We start from the raw sequence: 18566 nt of genomic DNA, 5'->3' as shown, positions 1-18566 counted from the left end.
TTAGCTGTGTATTGAAATACTTGTCACAAAGATCTGGTCCAATTTAAAGCACACTGCAGCCGTCCCCAGAATATTCAGTCCCCACCTGAGGTAGGAAGGCTCTCTGTGCCCTCTTGCTGAGGCTAGAAAGCTCTTTGGCATCTTAACTGCAGTCTCCAGCTTGTTCTCACCAATTGCAGTAGAACGTTTTTTAGCCATCCTAAGGCTTGAAAGAGCTCTAAGGCTACTTGATGTAAGGAAAAGAGAAGGACATTTGTTACTGAAGAGAATTTCTGGCTTTTTCTGTGTCCACTGCTGCTTCAGTATAGATAGTGACAACAGAAGTCACAGGCCAAAAAGCTGATGATGCTCATCAGAGTCCAGCCTCTCAGAGCCTGAGGAATACAAACTCCTGACATAGACAGAGGTGCAACACCAGCAGAACCACAGATTATCCCATATGCCCCCATCAGGATTTCATTACAGCCCAGCACAAGGTGATGCCCTCGCTGCCACACACAGAATTTGTGATTGTCTGAAGGCAGGAAGGCCCAGAACAGCTCCTTTATGTGAGCCATGCCTCATTTATTGCACTTCTATTTTTGCTCACTTCAAAAAAGAAGTTTTGGAAATTGTTGAATTCTTAAAACAGACTAGATAGTCTGCTTAAGGCAAATCCATTTAACAGTCAGTGTGATTCCCCCTTTCTCATCTTCTCTCTTTGTACATACACACTGTCCTTCCCTCTTTATAGTGAGAGAGGTTATAGTCAATCTCCTTCTTCTTTTTGTGTAGTTTAATACAAAACTTCTCTAAAAGTAAGCCTTTCTTCCTTTCACATTCAGCTAAATGTCCCTTTCCCAACCTTCCAACTCACTGCTGCATTTGGGCTTAATTTGTCCAATGCTTGAAGAGTTGCTGCTGAAATGATGTCTGCCCTTTTTTGGGGGGCGGTTCACCTGCATATCAGAGTATGCATTTTGTCCTTGTCATGAAGGCCTTCCTTTGTTCATTTTCACCCTGTATTACTGATTTGGGATTTCCTTTCTGTTACTCAAGTTGCCTTCTTTTCCAGTGTCCTTTCTACAGTGGGGAGTGCTCTTGGATGGAGTCTGAATTTTCATGTGCATCTCAGGTGTTTCCCTTTACGGGGACCGTGTGAGCTTATCATATCTAAACACATAAGAAGTTGTGACTGTAGAAGAGAACACTAAGAACATGTAAGAAAGAGGTACTGATCACTCTTCAGGAAATCCATCTCCCAGTGTATTAGATCATCGTTGTTTGGGGAGTCATGCTCTGAAAGATACAAAGAGCAGTAAACCCTGCTACTTTCAAATAGTGTCAATCCCCTTTATCAATAAATACTCTCTGAAGTTAAACCACTCACATCATCATCTAATTTCCCTACCACCTTGAAAAAATAATTTCTGAAGACAAAATAAGAAGTAACCAGATTGTAGAATCCACTTGCATATTCAAAAATTCACTTGTGGTGTGACATAAGCATAAATTATATAATGCTGTTGGGGGTATTTGGAAATAAGGATATTTATCTGTTACATAATGTCAAGTCCACTCTCAGATTAACTAACATCAAGTAATCACAACTTTATGAATAACCTGATTACCTCTAGAAAGGCTTATAGGTTATTATCAAATAATAAGCCATCATTATGTGTACCAGCTAAGTCATTCCTATCATAGAAAAGTAACAAAACCTAAAGATGGTGGAAGTTAGCTTAGCATGGAGGATGCAGATTTGGAGAAGTAACTATTTTCATTAAGCAAAATTGGTTGGCAAGAAACTTCTTAGAGTTCTTAAGAACAGCCTTAAACTTCAACTTGTTAGTTTCTATTAACCTGTCTACCAGTGACTTTCTGTAAAGAAATAGTAAAATTTTGAAACAGTAATAGTTTCTACTGAAATTTTATTTTCCTATGAGGAAATTTAATGGTTGTCACATTCCATAGTAAAAAAAAATAAAAATTGCAACTGACTGCTTCAGGTTGTTTTGTTTCCAAACTTTGCAGTGTTTTGGCTTCTAAAAAGATGTAGAATTTCCAGACTATATAATTTTGGATGCTAACTGTGTTTTGTCCCACATGCTTGTAATCTGAACACATTTGAGATAATTTTTCTGGAAACAAGGATTCACTCTTGGTTTCCAGGCTATGGTGTGGTGTCCACTCTTGAAAGAGAATTCCCCAGGGTTACTGGTGAGGTTAAATTGATTTAGGGCCTTTTTTGCCAGAGAAGAAATTCCATTTTCCGTCTAGTTTAACATTTTAGGAGTTATCTTTGTGGGCTTGATTCAGGCTTCTTGAAGTCCATCAGGTTCTTTCCACTGCTCACAGAGCCAATATTCATTACTGCCTGTTTTTCAATATACTTACTTTATCATTATACTCAGAGCTAGTTTTATTTAGATCAGAACTCTTAATACTGGGATTATTCAGATTTTTTTTTATTAACCTGTGCAGCCATTGCTCTTCATAATTAACGCAGTACATCTGGGAGGTGTTCCAGACAGATCTATGTGAAAGCAGTCTAGTCCACATTCAAAGCGGTATCTTACCATTTTACAAGAAGAGTTTCTTTCTTTCTTGACTTTGCTATGAGGTCAATAATTTTCCATAAGTTTATGTGAGGAAAAAGTTTGTTGAAACAATATCCAGGGCCTCTTTTTAACAATAATTTTCCTTTGCTATATCTTGCCAAGATTATTTAAGCCTCTCAGTGCATATTTATAGGAAGCCTGGACAATGATGGAAGGAGGATTCATTTTTTTTCAGATCTCGTTCAAGAGCTTCAGTATTTCATTGCTTTATTAAAAAGGAGAATTTTTACCCTGCTGTAGCTTTCAGATTTCTGGGACAAATGTCAGGTTACTTATTCCAAGGTCCATAGTAACCATATTTACATCCAACAGGCCATCATGGTGCATACCTTTACAATGGTGGATATACTCCAGAGGTGGATATACTCCAGAGGTGTATCTACTCAGACCCTTGGTCACCTGTTGTCCCCTCACCCAAGCCCTACCAGGCTCTGGCAGAGCTTTGTGCTCCCTGTACCAGGGATAAGATTTCAAACCACTGCTGTAAAGCAAATGCAGAGCTCTTCCAAGACAGGCTTGGCTGATGCTGCCTTTGGATGGAATGAGTAGAATGTTTACTGGAGGCTATGACGTGGCTTTGACTCACCTTTGCCTTCGAGTTTGTCCAGTTCTAAGTGCCGCAGATTTCACTGGCAGTTAATTTCCTCTGTTGCTTGTTAACTGCTGTTCTTGTATTAAGTATGGGAAAAAGGAAAAGACATACAAAAGTCAAGAGTTTTTGTCTTGAAATTTTTGTCTAATTTCTAGGCAGAAGGATATGAAGACTTGTCAAGAGAGGGCTACAAACTTATTTGAAAGATCTTGGCATATGCTTAAAGTATTTCTGCTCATTGTACCACTAATAATAGAGCAGGCTATGCCCAGGGATGTGTCCTGGGACACTGGAAGAATCTCACCCACCCCAGTGCTGGTACACATCTTCTATACAGTGATATGCTCCATGTTGTTTTGCAGCTGCATAACAAATTACAGGCTCTGGAATGGGTTCAAGCAAGAGAACAAGCTTGGTGGAGTAGTGGGAGAGAGGCTGGTGTCAGAGAGAACTGGAATCTTGGAAACTGAGAATCAGTATTTTTCAGCAGAGTACCTCCTCAGACAGGTAAGTCCTGTTCCTACTCAAAATCCACCCAGGAAAAGCTGTGGAGAGACCCTCACTGGCATGACTTCATGTAGACTGTGCTCCTTTTGGGATTTCCCAGCAGAGGTCCATCTCATCAGAGAGATGCCAATACTGGCATCATTCATTTCCTGCAAAGAAACTTGCTAGAGATGAAGCTTTGAGAACAGCCTTCTCTCTTTTCCAAACTGCATTCCCATCAGAAAACTTAGAGAAATTATGATAGGAAAAGATGGTTTGTTTTTTTTTTTCTTTAGTTGTGTGTTCTCAAACTGTTCTGAAGGGTTTATAAACCAGGGCATGCAGCTTTGCAATGGATAATCTGCATGCTTACGTGTTCCCTTACTACAGCCAGAGGCTTCTCTGTGACAACATATGAGTTCTGACTGGGCACCAGGTCTGAAAAATATATGTACGCATTGTCACTGCACATCTGGAATTTACAACTGCTAATGGATATGCTGTGATAGAAAAGAAAAGTGTCTGGCCAATAAACTTGGTTTATATATTTATTTTAAAAAGCATTACCACATTTCTGGCTAGTAGCCTTTCATCCTCTAGACTTTACACCAGTGCATCTGGAATGCTAAGCAGCTCTTTCAGGGATGCAGCCATATCCCAAAAAGCACCCTTTTTATTTGAAATAACTTTAAAAACTAATTAAAAAGGAGGAAAGCTTACATACCTAGCTTTGTATATCAGCTCCTACAATCTCAGAAACCACAGGTGAAAATTCTCTCTCAGACTCTCTGTCAACCTACTTTATTTTCCAGGGTGTTGCTATGAACATGTGCAGCTGTCTTTGAATCATATATTTTGACCTCATTACATGTGCAACTCAAAAGAGCAATCGTGAGGAGCTTTTTCCCAGGACTAGCAGTGGAAGCCTAAGCATTTTGAGTTCCTACATAGCACTTTGACCTCCTTGTCACCACAGTCATTGAATCCTCAGGCAGAGCTCAGCTCACCTTCTGTAGAGGCAGGGATGCCACGTTTGTCAACTCAGTCTCTCTTTAGTGCTGGGAAAGAGCAGTAAAAGAAAGCATCAGAGACCAGCAAAGAGATAAAACTGTAAGACAACTGCCTCTCCAAGCATGCTCATAGGCAGCCACCAGAAAAATAAGAAAAATCACCATGATGCATGAAATGTATTTCAGCCAATTTAAAGGCCAGTCTTGTTTACAGACCACCTTTACACCTCTGAAGCTCTGGCAGGGACAGTGTTTCACACCTTGATCCAGAGGCAATGTGAAAAGCTTCCCCACACAGTCTTTCATCTTATTGATGCTTGCTTCTGTAAATCTCGTACCTTTATGTTGTGCCCTCTGTGCACAGATTGTTTTTTAGGCAGGAACCAACTCCAAGCTGACGGCAGTGCCATGTATGTTTAAGTGAGGATTTGTAGGGCTGGAGTGCTGAAATCCTGGAGAACCAGAGACACATTTTTCACTTTCTTCACTCAAGATTAGGAATTCGGCTCAAACTCTGGAACTAGGTGTAAAAGATCAGCTTTTTATGATCAGGCCACCCAGATGGATTGATGGCAGCTGTTTTGATGTCCACATGATGGCATTACAGGTACATGGAGGATATGAGGAAAAACAATTCGTGATCCCCCTTCCCAACCACTTTCTACCCAAGCTCCCATGATTGGCTTCATCAACAAAACCAGAACCAGCCCAGTCAGTGCTTTATAAAGCTTTATTGCAAGATGTGTTTACATAACGCTGTAGAGGTGAGCTTTTAAACTACTTATATCAAGAATTTTTTGGACACTGGTCTGAAGTCAGCTTTGCATATTGACCCTGCATGGCACAGAAGAAAAAAAAAATAGGGTGTGATTGGATGTTTCCAGACAGTAAAGTGGGAAGAGTGGGGGGACAATAGGCAGCTAAAAATAAAATCCCCCCCCAGTTTATACTAAATGTGACACAGCTTCTGAAGGATCAATACAAACGGTAGGTGAGCTTTGTGTGTAATAAAATCTTAAAAGAGTAGTTCAAGTTCTTTATGAAATACAACAGAAACAAAAATGCATTTTCACGGACAATTAAATTTAACATAGAATGAATTCACCTAAAACGAGAAAACAACAAACAAAACCAAAAACTCAACCAAAAGGACCTGCAGATAATATCTCTGACCATGCATGGCTTGTTTTTTAAATTACAATTCACAGAATAACACTGCTGGAGAGCCTATTTTACACTATGCTACACAGAACATGGAAAAACATGAGTAGTGACATTTACACAATTTTACAGTATTTCTCCTTCGTCTAAGAAACACATCCTCTTCTACTTTACATTTTTTTACAATTCCCAGCTCACATAAAAAGGACACTATATGCGCAAAGACAGTCTTTAAAAAGGAGAAATGCATCCAATGCTACAAATAAACATTTTCTTTCACAGAAGCCTCTGTATTAGATAGTGATTAAACAAAATATATCTCTACCTGCCACTCAATGTGAAATGGACTAATTAGAGTTTTTTTTTTTTTTGGCATAAACATCAAACTATACATCTCTGAAACTCCTTGCTATTGTAACTGTTAAACTGCTTGCCAAAACTTCTTGGGGTTACATCTGAAATGCCAATTGAGCCAGTTGCTACCCCAGTTGAAGCAAAGGAAGGTGGGCCTTGCATGCTGTTCAAATGTTTGTGAATGGTTTTCAATGGTTGCCTACAACCAAACATTTTCTCCTTCAAAAACACTTCAGTTGCTTTTCTTTCAGAGTCTGTAAGTACCTGGCAGTTTTTCCTCCAGAGGAACATCAACAGTCGTGTCCCTTTCAGCTTAAACAAGTGTTTCTTGTGTACTGCTGCTGCAAGCACAGAGCTGCCATCCGACTGTGTCCCAGGGTCAGGCCGCTCACCTTGCACACTCAGCCTGCCTTGAAGGAAACGGGAGGATTGGAGCACGTGCAGTGTGCTGCAGGAGTGAAAAGGAGAGAGGAATATGCTCCTGCTTCTGCCTACCAGCCTGTGCATCCTTTGGACAGAGGCAGGCAGTGCATGCCCCTGTCCATGAGCTGCACTGGAAGGATGAAGGATGTGAAATTGGTGGGCTGGCACCTTGTTCCCATTTCATCTCTGTGAAATCAAAGCATTGCAATAACCACAGCTGCACAGTGAACCTGGTCACAGCCTACTGCCATCAGCCATGCAGCTTCCAAAGCATTTTGGACAGCCACTTGCTGTGGTTACATCCCCAGGGAGGCTGCTGGAGGGCAGCTGCCTGACAAAAGGAACCATTTGCTGCACCTAAAATGGCATCTTGCCCCTTGGGGTTGGGATGGTTTTTGAGGTCCTCAAATGTAGCTTCTCAATAGCTTTTAGTGTTGGCCAGGGTACATTTAGAGCACAGTGCACCAGGGATTTAAGGTGCTGTCCTGCAGAACTTTAGAGGAGGCCCTTGCTGTTCGCTCACATCAAGACTGACTCAAAATTTCTGTTAAATTGGGACACTAACTTACATCTTGATATTCACATGTGATTATCTATTATGTTTTAGTCAAAGTCTTGTCTATCTACAAAACTGATGCCTTATTTAGCTGACAGAATCTATCACTGCAGAGATTCACTAAAAAGCGGTGTCAAAAGAGAAAAAGAAATGCATTTTTAAAACAATGTTTGAAGCTGCTTCCAGTATTTAAGGGAGAAAGAAAGACCCTCATTAAACCAGCTTTTTTTTTTTTTTTTTTTTTTTTTTTTTTTTTTTTTTTTTTTGTTGATTTTGGATTATGGACAAGGAGCTATTAAACAGAAAGGTCATACATAGCAGCCAAGGGGCTATAAAACATCTGGAATCCATGACTCTGGTGCCTGGCCTGACTGAAAGGTGAAGAGTGATGAATTTAACTTTTGTGAGAGATCTTTTACTCTCAAGGGTGACACACAAGCGTTCCCTGGGGCTTTCTTCACTGCAGCCATACAACTGCTACTGAGCGTTATTTCCACTTGGGAGTGAGAGTATAGAAAATATGTGCATGCAGTCTGCTTTTAAACATCAAGTGAGATGAAAGGAAACTAGGATGGGTTCCCTTTGGAGGTTATTTCACGTGCTAAAGTTTACCTCAGCATCCAGATCAGGAAGGCATTATGGTGACAGTCAGACACAGTGCTCTGGGCACTGCATTTGACTCTTATCTATTGGAAAGGGAAGAGAGGTAGTTATTATGGCTGCAAGTGTTTAAAAACAGCCTTTATGGAACTCTGAGTGAGAAATGAGAACATGTGTTACAACATTGTGTACCCGAGACTTCTATATTTGTCAGAAACCAATCCAAATCTCACACAAAACTTGTCTTAAAACAAGAGTTACATCCTTATGGTGGGCTCTTCCAATGACGGAAGGGCAGGCAGCAGCTCAAAACCTGAAGGTTACAACCTCACTAGACAGACAGAGGCATAAAGATATAATGAATTCCTCCACTTCATCTGGAATCCACTAGGTAGATGAAGGGAACAAATGTTATTCCCACAGTCAGGACATGCTGGCAGACTCTGGAGGAAATACTGCCTCCTTACAGATTAGTCGGTCATTTTTATCAGGAACCAAAATGGAAATCTTCCCTGCAGTTAATGTGCAACACTGTGTCTGATGATCTTGTTGCAATAAGTGCTGAGGACAGTGGAATTTATCTGAATGCATACTAGTGAATAAACAAAACCAAGTTATTCTTGGTTGCTATAGAAAAGTTGCTAAATGCCATAGAAGAACAGAAAAGGAAGAATCTGCTTCCCATGTAAGAAACATCCAGAGAACCTGAAAGAAAACACCTCTTTTTTTTTCCACTGAAGTTCTTCCAACCTATATTATTCCCCATATTTCATGTTCTCCTTGATAAGGAGCATATAAATTTTTGCACAATTTTTGCACAATTTGGAAAATATGTATGCCCAACTATTAGTAATTTATCACCTATGTTATGTTTCAGAGACAGACACTGTACTATGCTTAAATGAAACACAAAATTGTTCTCTGTTAGAAAGTGGCCACCAATAGCCAAGTGGTCACCAATTTCGCACATTCAGCATATTTTAATTAAAATATTAATTTTTAAAGATTTGTTTGATTTTCTCCCTCCAGTCAAATATGGAACCTCTGAGAGAATCAATGTACTTTGTTGTATTTTTGCTTTGCTTATCACTTAGCAAGTAGCCCAGTTCAACAAGACCATTACATTCAGGGTGTCTTCCTCTTGTTTCAGACTTTAAACACCTCCACAAACCCCCATTACCTTCAGTTCTTTGTTCTAAGCATCCTTAAGCAATATTTAAAAAGCCCATAGCAGTGAGCAGCACATAAAGATCCACTTTAAAATCCAGATGCTTATAGGTCTTGCCTATTTTACAGTGAAATTAGTTATATGCCACTTCTGTTTCCTAACCAGCTTCTTCCTTTCCATAACCTTCATATACACAACATATTGTATTGATTATCCAACTACTGTCTTCTGTCTACTTGTAAAATCAGCTTTTTAACAAATTTAGGGGAAAGCCACATCAAACTCAATGCTGTTCTTAAGAACCATTGCTCTTTAGTGGCTTTTTATTCCATGGGAGATCCAAGGCATTGGCAGATAAAGAATGAAATGTTACAATCAAGAGGGTGGACAGCATAGGTAGGATGTTCAGCCACAGGTGTCACTGCAGTGTTGTCAGATACCTGGCTCTGTCATCACTTGGATGCTGTGCTCAATGCAATGTGCTGGATGACCACGGTTTCAAAGGTTTATTATGTTTGGTTCAATTCTCTTGAACAATCTTCAGTGATTATCCTGTCCTTAAAAGAGAGCAGAGTAGAATAACCTGAAGTACTTGGCCTAACCTGGGTGCCAGATTAACATAGCTATGGCTATGGCATTAGGACCCCAGCATAGACTATTACTTAACTCTATTTTCCAAGTGTGTTTTGCAGCCAAAATCGAACCCTGTTACCATGACTAAACTGCTGCAGTTCCTCAGCTAAACAGCTTTAAAGTCTCAGCTGTTACTGCTGTGCAGACATAATCTTAGAGGCTAAGGCAATGGAAAGAGACAATCTTGTGCATCCTTGAGGATCTATTGGCCATATACAGACTTTGGCTTAAGAAGTTCCCTTTTATGCTATTGTTGTTTGCAGTTCTCTTCAAAATACTTCAGCACTGGCTGGGATGACTCTTCAATTCATCTTCACTGCTGTATATGTCCTGCACTTAAAGGCAGATGAGTTGACTAAGGTTCTTGAAACATGCTGAGGGCAGTTATAAAAGTCAGTTAAAAAACTGTGAGATAAGGGCAAATATATTGGAGTTGTTTACTGTGGTACCCACTCCACTCGTATATCAAGGATAATCACAAAAAACCAGTAAAGAACAGCAAAAACACAGCAGGCTTTTTAGCAGGGCTATTTCATATTAGGATTCATTAAACTGAAATAAAATCACCACCACATTATCTTGCAGCAGAGAAAAGCAGCATGAAGGGCACAGGCAAGTGAACAAAACTTCTTGATCTTAGCATCCAAACCCATTTATCGAGTATGTAAAATTGTTGATGTAGATCTCTCCAAAACTGTACAAATGCAGAGTAAAACCATAGCTCAACAAGAAGGAGGAATTGTGTTCTCTCCTCTGTGTGCATGCTGCTATGTGCAGTATGAGTGTGCATTAATGCACATGAAATTCAGGATCCTAAACTCTGCACTTGTATAGCAGGCCATGGCCTGCCCCACAGGGTGGGGCACACTGAACAACACTGAGTTCCTGCAAAAAAAGACATTCTTTTCCTCCTGTCCAGGTGGAACAGTAAGGCCCCACAGTGAGAATCATGGTCCAGCTGGCTTCAGCAAAAGCATGATTTCACACCATGACTGCATATGTACAGATACATGCACACATGTCCACACATTCATTCTGTACATATACAAAGGTACACATACATTTTTACATTCTTTGGTGGCAAAACAATAAAAAACCCAACAAACCACAGGGTTGCACAGACTGTGCATCTTGTCTTAATGAATCTGCTTGAGGAAAATTTGGGTTGCTGTAACAGGAGTTATTTTGCCTCATTAAGGACTGTTCCTTGCATTGACAAAACGCCATACATTTACAATGACTAAAACAGGGCACAAAGAAAGCCAACGTAAACAACAGCTCACATAATGACAGATAACTCAGAGAGCCCTCTCCTACCCACATCAACACACCATGAGAAGAAGAAGCCATGTGCTTTCACTTAGGAGTACTCAAATGCTTCCTCATTTACCATCTGGATGTCATGCTGAGCTGTGGCACACCCTTCTTCTGCCCTGGATGTGGGGTTTTGATTTTTGTTGCTTATTAAAATTGAACTAACAGAGGATAGGATGTTGGGAGCAGCAGAGGAGTCTGGCAGTTCAATGCCACGCTGAAGGGTTGTCAGCCTGTGTGCTTCAGATGAACGGCTCTTCCTGTTGCCACCTCTGGGATGTCAAACCTGCATCTCAGAAGTGCTGATGAGGCCCAGTGCTTTGGCTTCTTCTGGTGTTAGCCCACTCTTTAGTGTCCTTCTCACTGAACAGTCATGAATTCCAAAAGCAGACAAAACCAAAAAAAAAAAAAACCAAACAGAAGAAAACAAAACAAAAAAAAAACAACAACAAAGAGAATGTAAACAATTAGAATCAATAATTACACAAGACTTTCAGCTGCAAAAACCACTGTTAACATGCAAGCCCAATCACATCAAAAGTTGCTATCTATTTAGGATCTCAAGTTCAGAAACACTGAGTAATGCCCTATGGCAAATTCATGGGAGCATCAACAGCTACTCCAAACAGTCAGGCAAAAATACATTTGCCATTTGAGATTTTAGTCAACAGAATGTTTTAAGGGAAAAAATACCCAACTATTTTAAGACTTTTTTTTTTCTCTAAAGTTTTATCAGTTGATTTTCAATCCATAGAAAGTATTATCTGCCCTATTATTTTATAATTTCATAAGAATTTTTTTTAAAATTCTTTCTTTGGGATCTTTATAGGGATCTATTTAATTTATCACTATTAAATCCTTTGAGACTCTTCAAATGTGTAAAACTCTCCCCCAAAGTTAAAAAAATGACAAACATGACTATAGTTGATTGAAATAGTTAAAACTACTGTTTTCCTACATGCTTCCTTTTTTTTTGTAATGCTCTCCCATCCTAGTGCCATTTGTGTCATCTTTGCTATTGGTAGTCTGCAGCATTTTAGCTGAATTTAAATGATAAATCTGAGCAAAATCTTGTTTCTTAATTTTCCATAGAGTGTTCTGAACACTAGCCCTGAGAAGACTTTAAAATTTCTGATTGCCTTTTTTATTCAGAAACAAATGACTGTGTGACTGCACACATTGTGCATCAGTGTCCTCCTAGTTTTACTGGTGCTATGATTTTCAGGTGGATGGGCTTAAATTCAAGGCACAAGTGGGGTGTTCACACTTTAATGTTCCTCAAGTACAAAATGCACACTGAGAAATTCAAGCTGCATGCAAAGCATAAACAGTGACTTAATATTGAACAGAATATATTTGGAGCCTTGAAACAGCAAACTCTAGGGGAAACTAATTTTAGAGAAACCAATTGCAAAGAGTGGTCAAGGAGTTCTTGCATCATTTAGCACTATTAAGATCTCTCATTTACTGAGGTATTCAGTCCATGTAACTGAAACTGGGTGGTCACACTCAAGGGTTGATCAGGAGTGAGAGAAGGGAATGGACTGGCATAGAAAACAAGGGGATAAGATAAAGGAAGAATACGGCATATCTGAACATTTGATACCATGCAGGTTGAATGAATGGGATCTATGTTTGATTGTCAAACCACTTTCATCAGTTACAGAGGTTAATCAAATGAGCTGTCAATGCCACATTTCTAGTTCCTCCATTATTAATCAAACCCTTACTTGAAAACTTTTTTTCAAAGCTCACCCTTTTCTTCTAGATTGTTTGTGTTACTAAACACCACCAGGGGTATACATGAAAGCCTTTTAGGATACCCCGTTTTCCCTACAATACTGATCAGAAACATCTTCCAAGTTTACCAATAGTTAGCTTAAAGCACTGCACAGCTAAATGAAACTGACAAAGTTTAAGAAAGACCAAAAAAGTATTACCAGAAGAGAACTAAACTTCAGAAAATGCTCTTGTCACCTTGGTGAAGAATACCTAACAGGACTTTTGAGTCAATTCTCATCACTGGCACTCTTTCTGGCTTCTCAGATTTGATACCCAAAATGACCATGGTGACAAGTGTTAATTTCTAGACATATGCTGTGCAATAGGATCTTAAGGTCTCAGTGAATCACCCAATGAAATGTATCAAAATGAACTGTATCAGGAGTGGAAGAAAAAAGTCCAAGAATGTTGCAGTAGAAACATTTCTGTGATATTAAACCCAAAGATTTCCCAGTTTATTTTACCTGCTTAGCTGCCTCTCCCCAAATGTTTTTTTTCTTTACCCTCTGTAACGTTGGCAGCCAAGCATGGACTGTAGCTTGTTTGGCCACCAGAGAATAGTGTCATGCCAAAAAACACAGGGGACCAAACCTTCCCTGGGTGACTGTCTAGATGACATTACATCTTCCCACTGATACAAAACTGAACTGAAATACCAAACGTTGAACAAATTTCCATATTTTAGACACTTCTGCGGAAGTGTCAAACCAGATGCATTCAGGACTGCTCTCACACATTCCCCTACTCTCTCAGACCTCACTCACTCACTCACTCACTCACTCACTCACTCACTCACTCACTCACTCACTCTTTTCAAACTGAGCACAGTAACTACTGTAAAACAAAGCTATTTTTTCTTGTCAGACAGGAAGAGAACAAATTGTTATTCCTGTTTGTAAACACTTCACAGGAACTGATGTACACTGCTAACACTGGTTAGGTATTGGACTAAGCTATATTCTGCTCTTATTTATGGTAAGTTAAATCTAGAACAATCTTCTTTAGGTCAGTACAATTGCTACTGCACAAATAATTGAGCTAAGATTCTACCCAACAACTGAAAGGAAAATGAGTGCCTCTCTAACTTCTACTAAGCAGAACACAGTTGTTTAAATTCCTCCATCAGCCTGAGTAAGAGAATTACTAGTTTACTAGGAAAAGCCAAATGGATCTATAATAACATATAGGTTTCTTTGAAGAAAACTACAGGAGTTTATATTCAGAAACCATAATTAGGAGTTAAAATACCATGGTAGAAACCATCACCATGGAAAAGCAAGTAGTCTTCTTTATGTTAAACAAGGTAAGTCTCTAAATCTCCAGATGCCTACCTATCAAACATGCTAAAGTATTACACTGACATCCTTCTGTATGACTGTCCCCTTTGATGACTGAAGAAAAGAAATCCTGTATGTAGCATGTGGGAAAGAGTGCCCAGTTCTGGGTTTGCTGTACGGTTCACACAAGAAATCTTGAGACCAATCCCACACTTGTATTTTTTGTGCCACTGCAAAACAAGTAGGAATGACAATACTCAATGAATTGCAGGGACATACACAGCTCTAATGAAAGAAAAACATCCCTCAGTTCTGACTTAGCTCTCCATTAATACAGAGAATAACTTGGGTTTAAAATACTAGAGTGACTTAAGATATTAAGGCCACCAGGAAAAAATAAAAAAAAATAAAAAAAAAGAGGAAAAAAGAGCTCCAAACAATGCAGAACTTTGGTGGTCATAATGAGCTTGTCAAGAAAATAATAAAAAGCAAAGATGTGAAGAATATTTTCAGTGACAGAATGATTACCACAAAAACTGATGGCTGCTGACTTGTATAAACTAAGCATGTAGGGCCAAATACTGCAATATACTGTGGCTACTGGCAAGATTAAAGCTGTCAGCCAACAATAGGAACTGGAAGGATAACAGCTGACAGAACCATGGTCCAGACTCAAATGAGGAGCTCTTAACCCTATAACGTAACTGGCCAGTATGACACTAATGAAGCCACTTTGTGTTTGAAGTGTTATGTACTCAGGCAGATGAAATTCGTTTAATAAAGTGTGTTTTTATATAAGAATTGTATTTAATAGGCACAAATTATAATATATTTCCTCATCTGAAGATACAAGGGATGGGTGCAGTATACATAGTAACACAAGTTCCAGCCCCACTATTATCTGCACTGACTTGTTAAATATGGAGGCTTGTGGGTGATGAATCCAGGACAAAGCTGAGTTATCTACAGGAGCAAAAACTGCTGTGGGAGGTGGGTGAACCTTGTCTTGACATTGTGTTACACAGATGTCCTCAGTCATTTGTCTGTTCCGTCATAAAGCTTGGTAGGGTTCCTCTACCTTAGGTCTTGAACATGTTCCATCATCAAAACTGAATGCAGGGAGATACTTTCTTTCCACGTTTTATAGACAATGCAAAATTACATTTCTCAGCCTAGGTCTTCACTCTCCCTGTTTCACTGAACTTTGTCATGTCTCTAACTGGACTAGACATAATATCTTGGCTTGTAAAACTGTTGGCCTGCTGCAGATCACATTAAACTGAGTTATGGAATGTATTTTGGAGGCAGTGACAATAAAAATAAGACTTTCAAATGACCTTTTAGGTTCTTCAAACAATTTTTAAAACATTTGCTAAAGAAACATAACATAGAAATTAACTTTTACTCTTGTCACAAGCAAAGCCTGCTGAGATCCCATAACCAAGAAGCTAAATGTTGTTTTTCTGAGGTTAAGAGGGTATGATATTCGTCATTAATCATGAAATCTAGAATTCTATTTGATATTCTGGCAGAATGCAGTGTGCTTATGATGAACTCAATGAATTTGACTCTGCCTGTTGGGTCAGAATCTACAGAGATATACAGCCTTGCACTACACTGGAAAAGTTTTTTAAAAAAGTAATTCATGAAGCATAGCTTTGTCAGAGAATATAATTATATAGGGTTTAGTTGTTTTCTTTTTAAAGAGAAAATAGCACTTGTGATTTCCTCTCTCTCTACCTATTTTTTTTTTTTTTTAAAGATTCAACAAACAGTAAAGATCAGTCTGGCTAGCACCATTTGTTCTTGCATTTACAATGGCTTTTGGCATGTGTGCTTTTGTGTGAGTCACTTGTAAGGTAGAATAGATGTGACCATTCTCCTGCTCAGTCACAGAGTAAGTGCCATTCCTGTTAAAAAGATGTTGCAGCCACAGAACTTTCCCCTGGTCCCAGCTGCAAAGGTAAAGCAGTTGATTTGGAACAAAGAAAAGTCCATGTGGCTATAAATTACACACTGAGGATAGCAGGAAGGGTATAGATAGGTAGATTATAGAGCCAATACAGGCCAGCTCCATCATCTCATTTCATTTAATGTATCTTAGGGTTTTCTTTCTGTTACCTATCCACATGCAGTTTGCACCCTTTGTCTATGTTCTCATATATTTACATTTAATATATTGTCATGGACTTTATTACAGTGAGTCCAGCAATGGCAATTTGCAACTCAAAAGTTCAATCCAGACAGCCTTGTGCATATTTTCTTATTTGAATCCTTGTCATATTTTTATGCCACTGTCTATATAAGTTATGTTTAATTATGCATATGTCATTGCTTAATACGAGTAGGCCTAAATGCTTAACAGAAATACTATAACATTATGTGTAGCAAATTTCTTTCAGAGATTTGTAGGTGAAATTTTGGAGTGTATCACACACTTCTCTGAAGAAGTACAGACAACTGAAATGTGGTCTTTGTCTGGGTCAGCCACAAAGAAAGCTCTCGGAACCAACACATTACTACGTATTATTTTTCTTCAGCTTTGCTTTGAGTCCTGTCAACGCTTCATAGATGGCACAAGTCTCTCCTAACAAGAAATTTAGTAGCTCACAACCACCTCTGGGTGTAACTTACGGTGGCTGTGACATAAAGAGCAGTCTAGCAGTGGGAAAGGACAAATTGGCACTTAATAAGGAAAGCTAAATTTGTTTCTCATCTCCAGGTGGCTTATGTTATAGGGAACAAAAAGTAACACTGCTTTAGAGAACCTGGGCTGCATGAAGAGCATATGCATTTTCAAAGTAATATTTAACATGCAGTTGAAACTGTTAAAGTTTCCAACTTTATGTATTTCACAGATCATCATTTACACAGCCCCAACAGCAGAGCAGAAAAGAAGATTTAACTCCTTCCTTGAAAGCCTTCTGTGACAAAACCCCCTTAATTTACATGAATTCCACTATGAAGAATTACTACTAAAAGCAATTATGCTGCCACCTCTTTCATAATTTCTCCCACTTTGCCAGTTAGAAGTGTTCCACTAAAAATAGGTATAGCATCAAGAGTATAAAGCTCACCAGCAGCCAAGGCTGCATGACTGAATATATAGTGAGTCATGACTGAGTCACTCTACACTATTTTCAAGACCAGACCATGCATTAACAATGCACAGGTTAGAAAAAGACAGGAGATGGGATCCAAAAAGTAAATAATCTAATGTAAGTGTTTAAGGCCTGCAGCCTTTACCTTTCATTTGGAATTTTAAAATGACCCACTAAGGGGGTTTATCAGGCTCTGAACTCAGAGATGTCTCTTGGAGAGTGACTTGGCAGAGGAGAGTGACCAACCTTGAGCACCCGGGTTCTGTGGAATGCCAATTAATTATTCCCATTAGGAATCCACAGTGGGGAATAAAACAGTAAAAGGCATCCTCTCTATGGGCCCATCAGATGAAAAATAACTGTGATCAAAATCTTGTGAATCTGTGATCAGATTCTGTCTAATCAGAATGGTGCAATTCTGTCTAGAGAAAGCTATATATATATATATATATATATATATATAATTTCTGTGACGCTCGTGTCCAAGCAAATAAATCCCTGCCTTCCCAGCTCCCCGTGTTAATCTCCCTGGTGGCAGCAGAGGGCTCCCTTTGGCAGCTGTGGCAGCGCCCCGTGCTCTGGAAAGCCACGCAGGAGATCATTCGTGTCTGCTGCACTTCTGCTGCACTGAAAGGTAGTGTGAAAAGCTGCTCTGTTGTACCTCTCTGCCCTCTCTTGTTGCTTTCCAGAAGAACTCAGTGATTTTGTCACTGCCGCTGAGTTCTTACTAGAATGCTGAAAGACATGATCTTTCAGGAAGGAAGGATGATGCAAATAAGGAATAAATTACTGAGAAATTACCACATAAACTGTGCAAGAAACTTTAATACCGAGAGAAAGCAAACAAAATACATATCCTATCAACTTTGGATTAATGGTGAGCAACTCAGCTATCCATATTTTTTAAAATACTTGATATCTCTAAGCTATCTTACTTTTGGGAATGAGTCCTGTGACAAGAATTCAAAAGTCGTTACTTTTAAAATACATCAATTAAAATGAAATCAGAGAGAAACAGATGAATTCACTGATGCAGTGAATGGCAAACTGGCAAAAGTGAAAACAACAATTTATCTCCTGTAAGATGCAAACAAATGGAATAAAGTTAATTCTTCTTCCTACAGAACTACAGCTGAACAGGTAGCAAAACTGTCTACTAGAATGGTATTTATATAGAAAATGTCAATGCCAATATGCTGTGATCAGGGAACACATGATTTTTTCCTACATATAATACTGATAGCATTCACTCTGTATCAGCTGCTCATCTCCTGCCAGTTTCCCCTGCATTACCTTCAGCTTTCTCTCCTGAAATTAAGGAAGCAACACTTGGCTAAAATGAGATTGCCAGAGAGATTACAGCACTTTTAAGACCTTGTCTAGAAGCCCATGGGAAGTTGCCTCTGGTTCTCCCAGTGTTGGAGACACAGCACAAGGATGGTCTGCCTATGCTGTCAGATCCTGGGGGATACTGGCTTCACCTGGACAGGCACTTAGTCCTATCAGGTG

General features: G+C 39.2%; 1 protein-coding gene across 4 annotated transcripts in view; it reads right to left on the bottom strand.

Moving 5' to 3' along the window:
* Positions 1-5400: 5400 nt before the first annotated feature.
* FHOD3 (formin homology 2 domain containing 3) overlaps positions 5401-18566 on the bottom strand; it is a 373706-nt gene continuing 360540 nt past the window's right edge. For all 4 annotated transcript variants that reach the window (XM_033512166.1, XM_015619233.3, XM_033512168.1 and 1 more), the window contains one exon: positions 5401-11260. In XM_033512166.1, coding sequence (XP_033368057.1) covers positions 11178-11260 — 83 coding nt within the window. In that variant the 3' untranslated portion in view covers positions 5401-11177. The remainder of the gene's footprint in view (positions 11261-18566) is intronic.

Source organism: Parus major, chromosome 2, assembly GCF_001522545.3.
Source record: "Parus major isolate Abel chromosome 2, Parus_major1.1, whole genome shotgun sequence".
NCBI lineage: Eukaryota > Metazoa > Chordata > Aves > Passeriformes > Paridae > Parus > Parus major.
The sequence above is the reverse complement of the archived record's forward strand: the minus strand, read 5'-3'. Positions and strand labels throughout refer to the sequence as shown.